General features: G+C 37.8%; 1 protein-coding gene across 3 annotated transcripts in view; it reads right to left on the bottom strand.

Annotated features, from left to right (window-relative positions):
• The window catches only part of LRRC27 (leucine rich repeat containing 27), a 71215-nt gene that overhangs the window by 34428 nt on the left and 15775 nt on the right, over window positions 1-21012 (bottom strand). For all 3 annotated transcript variants that reach the window (XM_081954833.1, XM_081954832.1, XM_081954834.1), the window contains exons 2-5: window positions 20381-20647; window positions 19949-20079; window positions 16061-16119; window positions 7959-8108 (exon numbers count right to left, since the gene is read on the bottom strand). In XM_081954833.1, coding sequence (XP_081810959.1) covers window positions 7959-8108; window positions 16061-16119; window positions 19949-20079; window positions 20381-20590 — 550 coding nt within the window. In that variant the 5' untranslated portion in view covers window positions 20591-20647. The remainder of the gene's footprint in view (window positions 1-7958; window positions 8109-16060; window positions 16120-19948; window positions 20080-20380; window positions 20648-21012) is intronic.

Genomic DNA, 21012 nt, shown 5'->3' with positions numbered 1-21012 from the left:
CTTTGCCTTTCTAGAACACAGCCTATTAAGGTAGTGATTAAAGATAAGATTTGCTATGGTCTGCACTTTCTGGTACAAAGGTGTGCAGAACGGTCTGTTAGAACAATAAGCTTATTATTTTTACCCTTGAAATGCAAATGCTATGCTGTATGCATGTGTGTGCACATACAAGTGTCTTCAAGTCATTTTTTGATTCCTGGCAACAGGCCTGGACAAGTGACCACAGGTTTTTTTGGCAAGGTTTTTTTAGAAATGTTTTTTTTTTAATATGGTTTGCCATTGCTTCCTTCCTAGGGCTCAGAGAGACTCACTGACCTAATATCACTTAGCTGGCTTTGTGCCTAATATGGAACTAGAACTCACAGATTCCCAGTTTCTAGCCTGAGACCATTCATGACATTGCCATATCCTTAATTTTACATGCATGATTATGCCCTATTGTGTCCAATAGAAATTGCTGGAGTGGCGTGTATAAACGTAAGAAACGGCTGTGAACAATTAACAGAATGAAAAACAAAAGCCTGAGGAAATATGCATCGAATAAAAGGTCAACATACTCAGCTAAAATAGTGAATGCTGTTAGCCTGAAGATATCACCTAAAACATTTGGCCTGAAGTTCAATTTTTCCTGCTTATAAAATACCCTTAAGGCTGGAAATACTCATGCATCGTACATGAAATCCTGGAAATACTCATACATTGTACATGAAATCCTTTCTAATTAGCCTCCAATTAGTCTCCTGGGTTGACAAGTAGCTAATTTTTATTCATTTATGAGTATCTGTTCATGTACTAGAATACATGGTAAAATAAGAATTTGACCTTATGTAACCCCTATTCTTCATAACATTTGTGATTTTGGTCTTTAATAGCCTCCTTCATTGAACTGGCTGTTCCCAGCATATTTCCAAATCTTCTTTCTGGGTAAAATTCTATTATACTTATGCAATATTACATAGTCTCTCTCCCCCGCCCCCAATCCTCCCATACTATTAGTGCAAGATTTTTTTCTTCCTACAAAAAAATAAGAAGGAAAAGATGGGAAAACTGCATAATATTCTTTGATGGGAAGTATTGGAAATGTGGCTTCTGAAACAGTCCAGTTTATGGAATTTATGGAAAAAGTTGGCAATCAGCATTTCCCATTTTCTTGGTTGCTTTGAAGTTAAGAAAAGTAATGTTGGAAGAGATGTCCAGTATCTGTGCCATTCTCTTGATCTAAATACAAAGCTCAATAAGATACCACAGCAAACAAACCATGTACGTATCAAATAAAACAATTAGCCAATCGAAGAATTCTACCGAGTATTTGAAAGTACAATTTATTTTTACATAAAAAGCTGTACTTATGTTTTATGATCATATAGCCATCCAATACAAGATTTTCAAAAATACAACAGTTTTGAAAACAAATGTTACATATGCATAAAAAGATTACTATTACAGTATGTAAATAACACCCAACTATTTCTTTACATTCTGATATTTGACAATGTATGTTAAGATAGCAATAAATGTTACAAACCTCTATCACATACAATAGGCCAAAAATCTGAAGATGATATATTTTTTAAAATTAATGAATAGCTTTTCCTTATTTTCACGGCATTTTCAAAGCTCCAGTTTCCAAAAATGTTATTTTGGTGGCAAAAAGCATATATAAGAGTATGTTAGTATTTTTGCTCTACAGTTGTTATGGCTTAAATCTTTAGAATTACACTATATTGCCAAAAGTATTCGCTCACCCATCCACATAATCAGAATCAGTTGTGAGTGAATACTTTTGGCAATATAGTGTGTTTTAAATGCATTCTTTAAAAAACAAAACAAATCCAACAGCAAACAAAAATAATTCAACAAAGAATGTTCAAAATGCTAGTTTGAGCATTCATTTCAGTCCATTCTAATTTTTACTATGTCAAACACATTTGTTTAAGTGTTGTAAGAAGCAATGCTATATAATTAGATTGGCAAACAGATTAATCAGAATTATTAGCATTACATTGCCACAGTACTATTGGTAAATCATATTTGATATTGCAACCTGGCATAAACTGTTTTAAAAGTATGTTTTATGAAATACAACAGTAATAAAGTAAGCCAAAATGATCTTTATTTTCTGCTAAATCTTTTTGTTGTTGTTGTTTCTATAACAAGCAATATGACAGACAAAAGAGGGCATATTTCTTTTTTTAAAGAAACAATCTTTAAACAGGTATTATGTGCTTTTGACTTAGAAAAAGAATCACAAATATCAGTTATGTATATTTTAATAATCTGAACACTATTTAAACTTAATTAAAAATAAGATATTTTCTGAAGTGCTACCTTTACTGGACACACTACTGATTCTTCGAGCGCTTCTGGGTTTAAACCGAATTAAATCTATAAATCACAAAATTAAAAAATAATTATGTTATTTGTGAAAATTGAATTTTTAGGGATCTAAAATATTTGAAACCACAGGGTTAAATTATTAGTAGTTCTGATCCAGTAACAGAGATTCGGTGCTGTTTTTACCTCTCGGGAAGGAACCTCAGTATTTCAGCTCCCAGGAATTTTAGTTCTTTTTAATAGGATAGAAGAAGATAGTTATTCCAACAAAATACACAGCATCCAGGGTTGTAGGGGAAAAATAATATAAAAGAAGGAACTATTGTAATGAAAGAATATTTGAAACAAAGCTAGTTAAAAGCAGAGGATACCATCAAACTAGAAATATTACAATATGCAAAGTATTTTTGTGCTACACATACTATTTCTCTAGAAATTTAATATAATTTGATTTACAGATATACTGTGATTTCTTCAAGAAATTTTTTGTTTCTTTAGGGTAAGGCAAGACATTTGGGGACAATATCCAGCAAATGGCTTTTTAAGTGCACAAAATGAATCTGCACAAAATGAATCTGAATAGTCTTTAAGGGCTAATCTGTAATGTTAGTATTGGATCTGCTATGTATGCGTGTGAACTGATTTAGGCAGTAAACATACCTCCTACCCAATTTTCCTGACAACCACCCTATGAGGTAAGTTGGGCTGAGAGAATATGATTGGCCCAGTCACCCAGCCAGCTTTCATGCTTAAAAAAGGACTGGAACTCACAGTTTCCTGATTTCTAGCCTGATGCCGTAACCTCTAGACCAAACTGGCACATTGCTATTATGATCGTTAGCTATCAAGGCTATCAAGGTCCTTTATCCTTCTTCATGTTCCAATTTCATTACTAATTTTCTAGTCCTAAATGGGCCAACTTTCATTAATCACACAATTAGCTTAATTTTAATTTCTGGTTTTGGGATAACGGTTTACTATAACTTTCTCTACTTAGAGGCAATGGAAAGTTTTATTCTTTCAAGTTTAGGAGGGAATTGGAGCTTGAAAAAAATGAACTTGTGATACAGCCATGTAGTCTAAATCATAGTTAAAAGTAGAGTAGAACTAAATCCTTATGTGATCTAGATTCAGAAATACCGTATATTCAAAGTAGTAGTATCAAAATGATGTTGCCTTCCCAATGCTAGTGCTGTACTAAACTCACTAAAGAGGCTCATCTGTTTCCACAAAGCGTTGAAAGCTTTCCTACGATCAGGTGGTCTGTCACATTTTTTCTTGTATTCTCTAACAATGGCCTTTGCTTCTTGTTCTAGCGGAGAAGGCAAGTCTGTGAAATACAGAATTTCAAGGTATGTGCACATATTACAACTACGCTGACACATGATGATTTGCTACAATTTTTTTTATGAATATCCTTCTTTGAAAATCAACAAAATACCAGAGGCATGTAGAACGACAGTTGTGCAAAATACATGCTTTTTTTTTAAAAAAAAGGACAGTACATGTATATTATGCAGTTGTTTATTTAGAACACATCTATAATTTTTAAAGAATAGAATTACTGATGCTCTAAAGTAAGGTCACTATAGCATAAAGACCAGCTTATTTATTTTCTATATAAACTTCAAAAGATATGGAATATTACATTATTTGTAAAAATCTGTATGAGTTTCATGAATATATTCTCTACCTCAACTGTAAATACCACGCAGAAGCATGGGATGAGTATAGAAAACAATCAGTGTCCATGTCATGGTGTCCAATGCAAATAAATAAATAAAAATAAATCAGAGTATAATGGTCCATATTAAAAATGGTGGATATGGCACAATATGTACAGGATACATATTTTTGTGTCCTTTATGATTCTGCTGGAATAAGTCCTTTGTATACTGTTCTCTCTCATTAAGCTATACATGGAAAGGATAATGGAATGTGCTTGCTAAATTCATTCCATGACATTTTTGTTGTCTTTTACATGTAGAAGGCAACTGTGTACAGATGAAAAGTTACTTTGTTTATAAAGAGTTACCCTAAGATTTCAAAGCCCTGGATAATTAGAGTTCTAAAATTTTGGGGATAGTCACCAAGCAGCATAGAAACTGTAGTTGCAGTCATTCTCCAAATACTGGATAGAATCTCTACTATAGACCTGTGATGGTAAACCTATGGCATGTGTGCCAGAGGTGGCATGCAGAGCCTTCTCTATGGGCACACATGCCGTTGCCAACTGCTCTTCTGGTTTCCGGTGCACATGCATGCCAGCCAGCTGCTCTTCACAGGCACCGGAGCACCAGAAAACGGCCTGAAAACAGCTCCAAAAATGGCCAAGAAACAGGCTGTTTTTCGGGCCATATTCCAGACTGTTTTCAGGCCGTTTTCAGGCCACTTTTGTCTGAAAACGGCCCCAAAAACAGGCATGTGCGCACCAGCCAGCTGATATTTGGGTTTCTGGCACCTTAGCACGCGCATATGCACGCACATTCCGGTTTGGGCACTCAGTGCCGAAAAGGTTCGCCATTACTGCTATAGACTGAGGAATATTATCAGGGAGAAGTTGCTTGCTACCACTGCAAATCCTCCAATTCTAATTCTACATGAAAATTTGGTACATAAAATACTAGCCAACAGAATGTAGATGCTCTACAAATGTTACATTCAAAAGGATTTACTATATCTATTTATCCAAATACATTTAAACACAGATCTTTAAAGATCTTGTGATAGATTACAGTTATTATTCTCAACCAGTCTTGCTTCAGAAAGTTATGGACTGGAGGGGTTGGGCAGTATTTTTCTCTCTGAATGCATCTACTGTTTTGCTTTCATTTACTTCCAAAAAATCAAATTATTACACTATTTTCATGATAGATTAGCTTGACTTTTTTTCATATTTTTTTTTTAACTTTTGTGATGTGTGTTTTTAATGTTGTACGCCGCCCTGAGTCCTTTTGGAGAAGGGCGGCATATAAATCCAAATAAACCTAAAACCTAAACCTAAATATATAATTTTAAAAAAAAGGAACCAGTTAGTCAAGTGGTTCTCAACCTGTGGGTCGGGACCCCTTTGGGGGTCGAATGATCCTTTCACAGGGGTCACCTAAGACCATCGAAAAACACATATTTTCAAAAAAAATACGGAAAACATAAAATAATTTTATGGTTGGGGGTCACCACAACACGAGGAACTGTATTAAAAGGTCGCAGCATTAGAAAGATTGAGACCCACTGAATTAGCCATTCATTGAGAGTTTAACCAAGAATTCAGATTGTTTAATGTGAAACCTAAACCCAAAATATGAACCAATAAAATAAAGTAAGCCTAAATATTAGACAGGCTATTGCAATATTGTCTTGATTACAGCACATTGATTGTGTTGGGTATGGACAACACCCTGAATTTTTGACCCTGAATTAACTTTTTTTAAAACAATTTCTTTGTACTGAGGACTATAAAATTCTTTTTCCTTGATGTCAAAATACATTGCTTTCTTTCAGATGATCAACTACAGTTCAATTAATAAGATAATGAGCGAAAGCTAAGTTATTGCTAGCACATGCTGAATAATTGAGAAAGTCAAAGAATCATAAAAAGAAGTCAGTATATGTTTCATTGATTATAGAACGGTCTTCAATTGTTTCAATCATGTAAAACGGCAGAATGTGTTTGGAAATATGGGAACCACAGAACATTTCACTGTCCTCATACAAAATCTATACATAGGTCAGGAAACTAGAGTATGGAGAGGACATGGTAAAAGACTGACTCCAGGTTGGCAAAGAGATGAGAAAAGGCTACACACTCATCCTTGTTTTACAATCTATATATGGAATAAATATTGAACAAAGTTGTATTGGAAGAAGAAAAGTGTCTCTTTAAAACTGGAAGAAGAAATATCACTAACCTGACCTATATTGAAGACACTATTCTGATGGCTGAAAATGCAAATGATCTGTAAGATGTAGTAGTAAAATCAAGGAGCACCCAAAAAAATGAAATTAAGATTCTGGGCTATATACCTTCGGAGATCAGAATTTTCTGGCAATAGTTTTCCCTGTAACATTCTATGAAAGTCTTGGACTTTGAAAAAGCACAATAGAAAGACTAATGACACTTTTGAACTTTGGTGTTGCAGAAGACTTTTGAGAATACCAGAGATAGCCAAGAAAATGGCAGGAAGGGGGGGAGAATCAAATAAATGCACCCAAAATATAACACAAGAATTATACTTTCAAACTTGCAGGATTCTATAATTGCAGCTTTACAGTAAAGCAGAAGTAACTTTATTGTATTTTTCTTGACTGAGCTTACCTGGAAGGTTGATATTAAGAGTTGATACTGACTTGATGGCACCTAACCAATCAATCAATCAATCATGAACAATAGTTTTTAAGTCAATAAGGAATGACTTAAAATGACTATGTTTAATCATTTCATTCATTAGCACTCCAAGAACAGTTGCCAAAACTACTATAGAATCTTAGTAGCTAAATAACTGTATGCCATATGCATGGAATCTTTATTAGGAGCTCAAGCACAATAGGTAAAATATGAACCACAAAGCAGAATATGTTAGATTTATTATCTGGGATCACTAAAACCCCTATATGTCACAGAAAAGCCTTATAGACTCTATAGCTCAATGGTTCTCAAAGACAATTGGAAAGTTCTATACACATGCACATGGTTCTTATGCCTTTTTAAGAGAGTACATCTCAGTGAACTATAACAAAAAACTATAATGAAAAAACAGAAATAACCAAACAACAGAAATAACAAAACCAATATAATCAGACCTATCTCCTCTCCCTCCTTCACTCCCCGTCAAATGTATTATTAAATTGACTCCTGTTTAGTTTCTTCAATAAAAATAGGTATAAACATTTTGTGCCTTAAATAGAAATAATTTCAATTATTTATTTATTTACATGATTTATTTGCCCAGCCATTTCATAACAGAGACTCTGGACAGTGCATTAAAACAAAAATTACGACCTATAACTCATGATGTCCAAAATTAAAACATTAAACTAGGGGCGAAATCAATTTACCTTCGCTACCCGTTCGCAAATGTGGGCGTGCACACTTCACTCACATGCACCACCTACACACATACACAGACCCTTCCGCGCATGCGCAGAGCATCAAAGACGGGATGTGTTGACATCTGAGTGGGTGGCGGAGCCTCCCACTGCCACCGCTACCGGTTCGCCCAAACTGGATATAACCAGCTGAATTGCACCACTGCATTAAACTCTAAATCACAAAAACCAATTCAACAGCAAATCTCAGCTAATTTCCTGCCTCAAATATCAAGAAACGCAGGCACACCTTTAAAGCCTTGCAAAAGGTTACCCAGGTTGGCCCTTCAGGACACAGAGCAAGTGCACCCACAGAGAAAGCACAACCTCTAGGTCCAAAGAGATCACACAGTTTGATCACAAAAGATCACACATGCCTTCACTGCAAGATTTGGTGGGCTCAGCAGAAACAACGGGAAAGACAGTCCCACAAATATTTTCAGGTCACTTGATACCTTGTTTAAAACTCATATCCATTTTAGTTACTTAATAAGTTCAATATGGTTATTTCAAAAGCATGTATTAAAATATTACTATACCTGGAGAAATAGACTCTGCATACTCAAGATTTTGATAATTCTTTCGGAGGAAGCATAAAATGAATGACAGACCCTTCTGTATCACTTCAAGAGGGGGAAATTCCAGAGGGCAATGTCTGAGATTTAAGGCTGTAAGTGAAGCTACGTTGCCTGCCAAAAGAAGAAAGCCAAATATGCAATGTTAAAATGATTTAGAAGAAAAAGATCTTCCTATTATTATTTAAGTGATTATTTAATTATAAAGTTACTTAGAAACAATAAGACTGTTGGATTTGCAAGAAAATACACTTAGAGCATTCAAGTTTTAATACATTTGTGGAAGAGCATGAAGGAAGACCTGCCTCTTATCTCAGGGGCAAGCTGTTCTATAGCAGCCAAAGCTTCATAGAAAATGGCAGTTTTTGTCCTGTTTTCTGCTAATCCCAGTAAGTGAGGACTTCAGCAAACATTATTTACTCACTCACTCACTCACTCACTCACTCACTCACTCACTCACTCACCTCCTGCTTTGTATATCAAGCACACAGATTTTACCTGGGACAGGCAGTTTTGAAGAAACTCAGGTCCCAATCCAGAGGTGGTATTCAGCAAGTTCTAACCAGTTCTGGAGAACCGGTAGCAGAAATTTTGAGTAGTTTGGAGAACCGGTAAATACCACCTCTGACTGGCTCCACCTCCGCCTCCAAGTCCCAGTTGATTGGGAGGAAATGGGGATTTTGCAGTAACCTTCCCCTACCATACCCACAGAAATGATAGTAACATTTTTTGAATCCTGCCACTTTCCCAAGCCATATATGGCAACTATGTATGGCATACATGTTATTCTAGGGGCACACATAACTTCTCATGCTGCTGCGTTTTGTATCAGCTAAATCTTCCAGATATACTTTGCAAGGGCAGCCTTATAGATTCACAACTGAGGGTCATCGGCAAACAATAATACCTGACTTCAACTAACAGATGAGTTTAAACATCAGACTCATGTAGATATTAAACAGTAGGGGCAAGAGCATGGAGCCCAGAAACACATGTCAGATGTCTCCAGGTCAAATTCTCCTCCCAACCACTGAAAACACTGTGTAAACCCAGCACTGCAACACTGTACTCTCATTGCTAATTCTCATGGGCAACAGAGGAGGATACCACGATTTTAAAATCTCCTGAGAGATTACGGGGAACTAGGAAAGATGGAGAAACAGCAGAAAGAGCCAGGCATTGCAGCTTTTATCACAATTAAATGCCTAATATGGGCTTCTATTTATGCTTGCTTGGATTTACTCTTCAACTTTGATGAACAACTTGCTCAGAAAACCAATGAGCACCTTAGGACAATGAGTGAATACTTGGAAAAATCCAGTACGGGGTCTTCATCATTGGCTCATTCCAGACTGCCATCAAATACTGCCTTCTGGAATCTTGCAAGGTCCATTAATTGCCTGGAGTGGGTTGATTAAATAGATCTCACTTTCTTACACTGGGAAGCCAAAAGGTGACCAGAAAATGATCTGACACGGCAAAGGACCAATTAAAGGTAGTTTACAGCTCATTTAGTGACCATTCAAACTTAAAATGGCACTGTAAAGTGACTTATGACTGTTTTTCACACTTCTGACTGTTGCAGCATCCCCACAGTCATATGATCAAAATTCAGATGCTTGGCCACTGGCTCATATTTATGGTGGTTGCAGTGTCCCAGGGTTATATGATCCCCTTTTGCGACATTCTGACGAGCAAAGTCAACGGGGAAGCCAGATTCACTTAACAACGATGTCACTAACTTAAAAACTGTAGCGATTCACTTAACTATGGCAAAAAGGTCATAAAATAGAGCAAAACTCACAACAAATGTCTCACTTAACAACATACATTTTGGGCTCAACTGTGGTTGTAGGTTGAGGACTGCCTGTATATTATCCTCCACTTTCAGATCAGGTTGCAACTAATCTATGACCAAAAAGAAAAAGTCTAATGGGTAACCCTGGTATGTGTCAGGCTTCCCAATGAGTCCACTGCCAATTTTGCAACAGAATCTAGCAGTTCAAGGAGAATGTCCTTGTGCAGCAGGAAGTCTAGTAGAGAAGTAATTGCTCTCTAGAACTCACCTTAACAAAACAGAATAAGAGAACAACAGAGTTGGAAGGGACATTGGAGGTCTTCTAGTCCAACAGAAAACCCTATACAGTTCAAGAAAATGGTTGTCTAATCTCTTCTTAAAAGCTTCCAGTGATGGAACACCCACAACGCCTGGAGGCAAGAGGGTCCTTCAACCAGAAGGTCTCCTACTAGATTATCTGAACAGCAAAAACTCTGAAAATGTCATCACCTCAGACCCAAGTTCTAAGATGCAAGAAGATCAGGTCCCAGGGGCTGCAGAGCCTAATTATTCAATAGCCACTGGAGCCAACACTGATATCCTCTCCTCAGACAGCAGGATCCATCCTTCTTTAGCTAACGGGTGCCAAGAAGCAGTACAAACTTCAGAGGCCTGAGAATCCTGCACTTTGGCAAAGTAAGCACCGCATGAACAAGCAGAAAGATGCTGACCTTGCAAGCAAGCCCCATGCTTCATTATTGGCAACTACTGAGCAGGAAATGTTTTGGCCGAGTATGCTTGGCAGGGAGAAGGTTTAATCTATGCAGGGACTCCTTCTCTTACTGGAAGCAACTTCAGTATCTTCATTTGTGAATTCCTGTTCTTGATTTCTGCTTGTTTTGACCTTGGTGTTTCTGGCCAAGCATCTGACCCATCCCTTGTACTTTTCAAGATATTTTGAAGTAATGGATTACAAACTGTCTATTCCAGAGGTGGGATGCACCCGGTTTGACCTGGATTGGGCGAACTGGTAGCAGCAGCGGTGGGAGGCTCTGCCCACCCACCCAGACACTTCTATGCATGTGCAGTAGTGTTGTGCCTGCGCGCACCTAAACTGGTATTAAAAAAAATGGCAACCCACCACTGGTCTATTTGGATTACGTCTTCTCTCCTAGCCTCAAGTAAGCTATCATGCACACACATATTCTTTCTCTTGCTTCCCCAACTCTTCTTCTGTTGCCTCCCCTGCCTGTCTGCTGCCATCTCTCCAGGTAACACTTCCTAACATTTTTACAAGTCCTGCTGCAAAATAATTGTTCATAAACTTTATATGTGTGTGTATGTATATTCCTGCACAATATCTCTGCAGGTTTGGACCTCAATTGCCTGCATTATGCCAGAACTTTGCCTGTCTAATGCACAAGCATTTTATTTTTACACTGAAGCCATGACACACACACACAAAGGCCATTAAAGTTTTATGGATGACACCTGTCACCATCATCACCAACTCAATCCTGGCTTCACAGCTGAAAATGCAAGTAGCAAATCTATGGGAGAGAACTTCTGGGGCCACCCAAGCCTAACCACACACAGCAAATGGGCTGCCTCACTTATAGTCAATTGCGGATGAAAGTAGTTTTATTATATATTGGTCTGGTATTCAGTTACAGCAGCTGGAACTTAGGCCATCAAGAATTTGATGACCTGATCTTTAATACCAAGAGACTGGAAGATAGGTTGCAAATTTATCATACCTGTGACTGGTTCACCTACTCATATATCACAACCTTGCTGGAATTACTCTCTCTTACCTTCATTTCATCCCCACACTTTCCACTTCTCAGGCTAAAGATCATATATATGTAATCTCCCTCAGACATACTTTCATCACCCATGGCAGATGATATAACCTCTCTTCACCGCTCCTGCCCGCTCAGACATTCAGCAACAAAGGTGGTAAAACAATTGTAGGTCACCAACCACTCCCATTTACCACCCATTCTTCCCCAAATATCAGCCTCCCTCCTCCAGCCCCCATATAGTTTAATAGGGTTGTAAATCACATTAAATCAGTCTCCTCTAAGTCATTCCCAAGCCATGGACCATATAAATGGAAAAATGGAATGGAAATAGAAAAATCCCAGTGAGACAGATGCAACATCAACCATCTCATTTGGTTGTAGAGGGCAAATAGCCAACAGCTGTGGGCTTTGGGTCAATAACAAGCAGTCCTTTGATGTGACCTACTTCTACCACACCAGCTCTCTCCAGATACTTTCCTCAAAAAATAATCCTGAGGGCTAAAACAACTATCCGTGCTCCTTTGGCCAGCTCGTCCCATTTATCCAGATAGAAAAGAAGTTATTCCAAGATAAAATCTGGGTTGGTCACTGGGACCATAGGTTTACTCCTCCGAGCTTTCAGACTCATGTTGGAGCCCATCCTACACTATATTGCCAAAAGTATTCACTTACCCATCCACATAATCAGAATCAGTTGTGAGCGAATACTTTTGGCAATATAGTGTATGTGCTTTGGGTTATTCTATGAGTCATATTTATGTGGTGTCTTCCCATTGGTTGATTGGTGTGTTGATGGCCGGCAATTGGCTGTTGTTTCCTTGTGCTTCCAAGTCCTTGGCTTGGAAACAGCCAATTGCCGACCATCAACACACCAATCAACCAATAAGAAGATACCACATAAATACGACTCATAGAATAGCCCAACATACATATTCCAGTAGAAAGAAGTTCCCTGAGGATGGGCTCCAGCACAAGCTCGAAAGCTTGAAAGAGTAAACCTCTGGTCTTGGTGACCAACCCAGATTGGATTTTGCAGCATTATCCTGGGACATGTGTATTTGTGAGAAGTAACAAACTTCATATGTGAAAAGTAACACCACTCATATATGTTCTGCATAGGTGCAAGGACCAGACCATTTGCTCCATTGTAGGGTTATCTATGAGCCAGCAAAGTAGAAAGCCACAGCTACTGGTGAAGCTGATCCTCACCACCTCATGCTGCTAATTCCCAAGACTATGCTGTGCTGGCTTCCATCTATAGCTGCTATATATCTGTACATTCCACCCCTGCTGCTGCTGGGACCAATAACAATCAAGGAAGGAAGATATAAGATTTTTTAAAAAGCTATTTAAAAAATCAGTGCACACAGTGATCTATAATGTACTCCACATCTTTAAAAGCAAGCAAAACACCATTAATTCCAAACACCTATAAACTCATGGATATTATCTTAGTGTCTTAGGAGCCTCTTCATCCTAAAACTAAGCAGAAATTTCCTAATAGAACAATCAATCCATGGACCAACTTGCCTCCAGAAATTATGGGTACTCTAACACTGCAGGTTTTTAAGAAGAGATTGGACAATGATTTATATGAAATGATGTAGAGTTTCCTGCTTGAGTTGGGGTTTGCATAGAAGATCTCTAAGGTCCCTTCCAACTCTGTTATTCTATTATTCACCTACTTTTTCTCCTGGAGCTCCTCAGTATATAAAGGAATTTCTTTTAACAGGCAATGAAGGAGACACCATTCAGGACTAATTCTGTATGGGTCCTTGTAACATTCCACTAGATACTGATTCAACTACCCTACATATCAAACAGGCCCTGAAAAATATATTTATATCCCTACTGCTTGGGCTTTGTAACTCCAGAAATTGTTTTTTCACAGATGTCTCCACTAGAGGGCAGGCAATCCCCTTATCTTTGCTGTATTTAATGTTTATGCCATTTCTTATAGATTCCAAATTTAAAATGTTGTTTTAATCAACAGCATACACTGTGAAAGAAGGGTGCTCTCATCTGGGCAGCTCCTTATAGCTTTGAATTAAAAGATATTGGGCAGATATTCTTCTTTTCTCAAGACATGGGAAAACGTAAGAAGGTTCTGGAGAGAAAATATTATCTGGATATCTTGAAAAATTTCTGAATAAGTCATTATATGTATAATAAATGTCCTGTATGCAATACAAGTAGGTAGTCCTTGATTTATGACCACAACTGAGCATAAAATCTATATTGCCAAATGAGACATTTGTTGAGTTTGCTCCATTTTATGACTGTTCTTGCCATAGCTTATAGGTGAATTACTGCAGTTGTTAAATTAGTAACACAGCTGTTAAGTGAACCTGGCTTTCCCATTGGCTTTGCTTGTCAGAAGGTTGCTAAAGGAAATCAGATGCCCCTCGGACACTGCAACTGTCCAAATTTTGATCATGTGACCTTGGGGATTCCGCAATGATTTAAGTATAAAAAACAGTCATAAATTACTTTTTTTCCAGTGCCATCGTAACCTCAAACAGTCACTAAATGAACTGTTATAAGTGAAGGACTACCTGTAAATGTCTCTAAAAATGAGAGTTGGATAAAACTTGATTAGAATTATTGTTAGGACTGAATTTAAATCTAAACTATTAGGACCAAAATCTACTCTGTTATTCATAGTTCTTAATTTTCCATTGCACTTACCACATTTGGATAAAAAGTATATTGAAAAATGTTTGAATTATATTATACCAAAAGGTAAACTATATGTAAGTTATAACATATCTATTTTCCCTTTACAGAAGCCTGATTAATTTCATTAAGAAATATGTTGCAGTACAAATAAATTTGGGTAATGTAAGGTAAACAGAAACAATATATAACTGGGAGAAACAATATGAAAACTGCCAAGATCATAATGCAGATAATAACACATTTTTCACACTGCCTTCAAAGTAGTATTTTAAAATGTCCACTCACAGATTGAGTAATTATTATTTCTGCTGTTTTGCTCTTATTCTTCAAAAGTGTAGTACTTAGTATTCTGCATTAGTCTATATTTTATTCATGATTACATGTATATTTGCACATAAATTATTTCTGTAAAAGCAGTGCTGGAAAACAAATACCTTTCTATATTATTCTAAATTGCTGTCAGCTAAACCCTATTATTAAGGTTGTAAAACAATTTTTCTTTTCAAGAATATTCCTCAGCAGTAATAAAAACAGCAGTCATGCTGTGACCAGTTTCAAATCTTCTGTGCCACTCCCCCCCCCCTTCTTCTTAGACCTTGTTGATAACTTCCTAAGAAATACGTAGCATGTGTGGCAGAGACCCAAAGACCAGCTGGCCGGTGGGAGGTGCACACGCATGTGTGACGGAGCTGAACTGGGGCGACAGCTCGCGTGCCCATCAGAGAGGGCGTTGCTGACACCTCTGGCACACATGCCAGAGGTTCTCCATCATGGTTCTAGACAAACTATTTCTGTAGATTTGAACCTTTTATTTACTAAATGTAGAAAAATAGACAAAGTTTGAGTAAATCTTGACAGAAGGCAGCAGAAAGTATATGGCTTTTTGTGATGAATAAATATTTGTCGAAAGAAGCAAAATGGCTGTATATAAGTACACTTTTCTGTATATGAAAGTGAGAGACGGGAATAGCGTCAGAAGAAACATGAAAGTGGTTAAGTGAGAAAAGGTTACTTAAGAAGATGAAACAAAGACGTTAATAATCTCTTGTGGGAAGAAACTGGCTGTCAGATAACCCATTCAGTGAAATACCTCAGTTCCCATTTGAAGGTAATATTCAATCAATCAATAGAAATAACTACAGGTAGTCCTCAACTTACAACCATTTGATTAATGACTGTTCAAAGTTACAATGGAACTGAAAAAAAGTGACTTATGACCAGTTTTCACACTTATGGCCACAGTCATATGATCAATCTTTGGGCAAAACATTTTTTTTAAAAAAGAAAATGAAATAAAAAGAGATAGGAACAAAAATGAAGTAATTATGTAGACTGAATATTGAAGTGGATAATCAGTACAAAGGAAGCACACTGAGGCAATTTGGTCACATACTGAAAATGAATGAGGATAAAGGTGCAAAAGAAATATTTAAAAGAATAGTGAATAGGTTAAGAAGAAAGAAAAGGCCAAGAAATCTGTGACTGAATGGAACTGATGAAATCCTCAGAAAGAAAAATGTGAAAAGTCTAAAAAAACAAAAAACAATACATGAAGTAGTATAAGGGTATGATAAAATCAAGAATGATTTGCAAAGATAGGAAAATATTGTGTAGTCTAGTTGCAAACTAGATGAAGCTACAGTATATTTATTTTCCTTTTCTCTTAACTCATGTCATTAATGCCATTTGTTCTAACTATTTTTCTGAACTTTGCCTCATACTGCTTACCCTAAGAAGGAGTTTCTTGAAAGGAATATATGTATGCTAAGTTTAGTTAGATATTATTAAAGGGAGAGAATACTTACCAAGCTCCACTGGTAGCCTTTTAATAGGGTTTCTCTCTAACAGGAGAGTTTTCAGCTGCCTTTTTAATAAATCAGAAAATATTTAAATATATGACAAATATGATCAGTCATGAAAATAAGAGATAATGTATATATTCTTTTATTATTTTAATGAAAAATTAGAACTTTCATTAAGTAGAATACTGTTTATCATCATCAAACTCTGCTGTACATATTGGGATAGCATTTTATTTTATTTTATTTATTGAAGTTATATCGCCGCCTATTCGCATGGAGACTCAAGGTGGCTTACAGAATATAAAACCTCATTTAAAACAATAAAACTAATAAAAAGTAATCAAATAAATTAATATAATAAAATAAAATCAACACACACACACACACCATACCCCACTCCGGCACAGATCAAACAAGCTATTTAATGAGCTCCATCCTACTCTGGGTTCCCCAGGCCTTCAGAGCCTTCCGGAAAAATGTTAGAGTGCTGGCTATTCTAATCTCTGATGGCATGATGTTCCAGAGAGAGGGCACCACCCTGGAGAAGGCCCTTCTTCTGGGTCCCACCAGGTATATCTCCCTAGGGCAGGGGTGGCGAACAAGTTCGACAAAAAGAGCCAAAATTTTAAACTGAGAGAGTCAGAGAGCCACACCACGCAGTGACCTGCCAAAACAGACCCGGAAGCAATGTTCCCTCTAATTTTTTTTCGATGTGAGCAGAAAAGTATAGTGTTTGAGCGGCACATTTTCATGCCTGAGCACCCGAATTTTTTTCACAGATGTCACCTAAGACAACAACGAAATCAGTATTATTTGAAACTCAAAGTTATGTTTCTTCAAGGTACCCGCTTAATTCAAAGTGTTATATAATATCAGTATCACTTAACAATGCTCCTGCTTAGCAACCAAAATGTTGGCTCAGAAACTCTGGCATTTGAAGCACGCAACTCTTAAAGCTGTCAAGTTACAAGACCCTTGCACCCCTAACCCTTTAGGGAAAAAAAACCCCAGGGGTCTTCAAACCTGACAGCTTTAACACTTGTGGACTTCAACTCCCAGAATTCCTCCTCCAGTCATGTTGCAGCGACGTCATCTGCGTGGATCTGCTCCATCTTTGCTTTCTTCATTGTGGGCAGGGCTTCTGCTGAAGATGCCGACGAGTATGAGTTGCCACCAGAATAACTGCTACCTCCTCCTCCTCCTCCTCCAACAGAATCACCAGATTTGCTCCTGAGCTCAGCACTGGGTTACCTCTGCCCCCTCCCCCTCCTCCGTGCTTTTGAGGAGCCATGAGGCTTTTTTTCCCCTGCTCCCCCCCGCCTTCCTACTGGCTCCTGCAGCCTCATGGCTCCTCAAAAGCACGGCGGAGGAGGAGGAGGGGGCAGGGGTAACCCAGCGCTGACTGAGCTCAGCTGCTCCGAGCGGAGGGGAGGCGCCGCTGCCACGCGCGGAGATGCCGGCTGGAGCTTTGGCGGCTTCATCTCAGCTGCAGCGCCGGGCGGCAAATCCAGCAGTGCTGCCTGTTAGAGGAGGATGAGGAGGAGGTGGCAGCAGTTCTTCCGGTGGCGGTGGGGGCTTTGGGGCTTCACAACTAGCCTCAGTCGCCCCGTGCTCCTCAAAGCAAGTCTGGGGAAGTCCTTTGCAGGCGGCCCGTTCTAGCTGCCTGCAAAGGACCTCCCCAGCTTCCGAAAGGGAGTGCGCGATCCGAGCCACAGTATACTAAATAATGATAAGAGGCAAAGAGCCTCATTTATTTTGGCCGGGAGCCGCATGTGGCTCGCGAGCCGCGTGTTCGCCACCCCTGCCCTAGGGGATGGGACCCACAGCATTCCCTGCATCCCCGCTTTGATGGGTCGGGTAGATGTGACCGGCAAGAGATGGTCCCTCAGATAACCTGGTCCGAAGCCATGAAGGGCTTTACAGATGACAACCAGCACCTTGGATTGCACCTGGAAGCAAATCGGCAGCCAATGCAGCTCCCACCAGAGAGGTGATACACGTGCACACTGGGGTCTGCACAAAACCATGTGGGCCACTGCATTTTGCACCAACTGGAGCTTCAGGATGCTTTTCAAGGGCAGAGCATTTTGCAATGGTTACGATGGAAGTGACTACCACATGAGTGATTGTGAGTAGGGAGAGCATACTTTGAAATTAGCTTCTTTCTAGCATTAAGAGCTATTTCAAACATATTCCTTTGCAGACTATAATAAATGCAAAAAAGGGCACAACAAACAGATTGTTTTCTTCACGTATTATTATGTCAACTGGGAAAGAACAGAAACAGTGAAGAAAGTTCACTGTCGACCCTAGTTTTCTGCAGTCCATTATTTTGGTGTTTTTCCCCCTAATCTAGCTTGCTTCTAGTATCTTAGCCAAAAAAATGAAGCATTTGCAGGGAAGTGTCACGACATATAGAATTCACTTCAATTGCCCACAGATGTCTTCTGAAAATGAGGGACAGAATATCTGTCATGGGATTGCTCTTAGCACAGCTGGGAACTCTAACTTGGGAAACAAAGTCTCTTTAAAGTCAGCCTAATGTTAAAAGCAGCAATGGTCCTGTTTGGGTTAAAACTCAAACTAGCAGTGCTAGAATAGTAGCTAGAAGCTTCCTAAATACTGAGTAGTTTCAGAATATACCAACATATGCTTTAGAAATTGAGCAATTTCATAAAGTAATGAGCCATTAGCCTCCACAAAATTAATCAGTTTGACTTTTAAGGTTTTTCAAGGAGATGGTTCATTGTGGGATATCTCTACCTGGCTGAATATGGAAAGAAGGCATGTCAAGGTTTTAGAAAGGAGTCAGTTTTCCTCATTTTATCCATTTCTTTTGATATAAAATAAGATCTCACTCTTTCTAGAAGTTGGCATACACCTGAATAACAGAACATCTGTTCCTATCCTTAATTTATTTAAAACTACATATTACGGTATATACATTATTTTGAAAAGCTTGCTTATATATTTATCATGGAAAAATGCACCCACGTAGCATATTTTTTTAAATAGATGAAATCAAGGCTCTACATCAATCACCTATTTAAGAATTAAATCTGGTTGTTATTATTAGTTGCCCCACACTTTAATAGTGATACTGATGACACATGGCCTCTTCCAAATGAGAAACAATCCTAAAGGGCACCAATTTATAACATCTCTTTTCATATTTTGTCAAAGCAATGGAGAAGAAACTTTGGCACTTTTTAATTTCATCTGTATTTTATAAATGGATGTGTGTGTGTATTTTTGTAGCATTTCCTAATGTCTCTTCAGCCAGGCTATTTTAAGGACAAAGAATTGCTGAAGGGTAGTTATAACAGTGCTTCCTGGGCAACTTTATAATGTGTGGATTTCAACTCCCAGAATTCTTCAACCATCATGGCCATTGTTAAGAATTCTAACAAATGAAGACCATACATTGCAAAAGTATTTCCAATATAGGCAGTTCTTGACTTACCACCACAATTGAGTCCAACATTTCTGTTGCTAAGTGAGACATTTATAGGTGAATTTGGCCCCATTTTACAACATTTTCTTGTCGCAGTTGTTAAGTGAATACTGCAGCTGTTAAGTTAGTAACATGGTTGTTAAATGAATCTGTCCTCCCCTTTGACTTTGTAAGAAGGTTGCAAAACAAGATTCCAGTATACTTTAACTGTCATAAATACGAACCACTTGCCAAGCACCCAAATTTGGATCATGTGACCATAGAGCTATTGTAAGTCGAAGGCTACCTGTATTTTGTTCTTTTGATAATAATTAGGGTTAATATTTAATTATACATGGTACTACTTATTCAATGTATTGAGTAGTAGATATGATATCTACTACTGAACAACTTCCTTTTTAAAAAAAACAATAGACATTATATAGCAGAAAACTTACTTGTGGCATCCAATCCCAGGAGGAAGCTCTTTCAATGTATTATAGCGCAGATCTAGCCAAGTAAGATTTGACAGACTCTGAAAAAAATCTTCAGGAATTACACAAAGGGAATTTCCTTCCAGATGTAAATACTAAAATAAGAGTCAAGAGGGAGGGGGGAAGAGAGAAAGAGAGGGAGGGAGGGGGAGGGGGGAGGGAGGGAGAGAGAGAGAGAGAGAGAGATGAGTAGCCTGTCCTTAGCATATAATTTGAGACTAATGATTTCTCCCAAAATGATAACAAGCATTAAAATTATTTAAGTAATTTTTAAAGGATTATCAAGGATATAGTAATCTTAAAATGTAATTTGTATATAGTGGGAATCTCAAGTGGGAAAACATCTATTTTTTTCAGGTATCCTTTAATTAGATATGTTAACAGTGAAAGACTTACTCTAAGGTTAAATAATCTATATATTTCTGTAGTAAGATGTTGTAGATCTTTTCGACTTAGATCCAAAGAGACTGCTGAATTAGATACCAGTTTTTCAAGAGCTCGGTGGATGCGCCTTGATGAACTAGAAACTGAATCGCTACGCCTTTGAGTATTTTGACGGTTATCTCCACTTCCATTGTTTTTTGTATAATACCACTCTTCTTCCATTTGTTAGTTGACTTTGATAAAGCCAGAAGTCTAGCAGCTGTATATTCAGATAATAAACTGAAAAATAACAAAAAGAAGGTGTAAGTCAACAATATAAATAATTGTTTATAAATGAATTTAATATTAGTAGAATAACTTTTTCTTAAATAAATTATATGTACTTTGCTTTACACTTAGTGTTAGTTATAATACTGCAATATTGAATAACTGAACACTGATAATTGTTTTCTAATATTGTTAATATCACTAGCACTTCACAACAAAAAACAAAAAACCTTATAACTCATTTGGATTATTTGTGGAGCTTACAAATTAGTTGTCAAAAAATTGGACCGGAGGGAGTGTGATTTCATGTGTTGTCTGCATCCAGCAGATGGGGCTTCCCCTGTTTGTGTGGCCCAGTTTCTGGCATGCTATGGATC

The sequence above is a fragment of the Natrix helvetica genome, assembly GCF_964273705.1.
Source record: "Natrix helvetica genome assembly, chromosome: 5".
NCBI classification, from domain to species: domain Eukaryota; kingdom Metazoa; phylum Chordata; class Lepidosauria; order Squamata; family Natricidae; genus Natrix; species Natrix helvetica.
The sequence above is the reverse complement of the archived record's forward strand: the minus strand, read 5'-3'. Positions and strand labels throughout refer to the sequence as shown.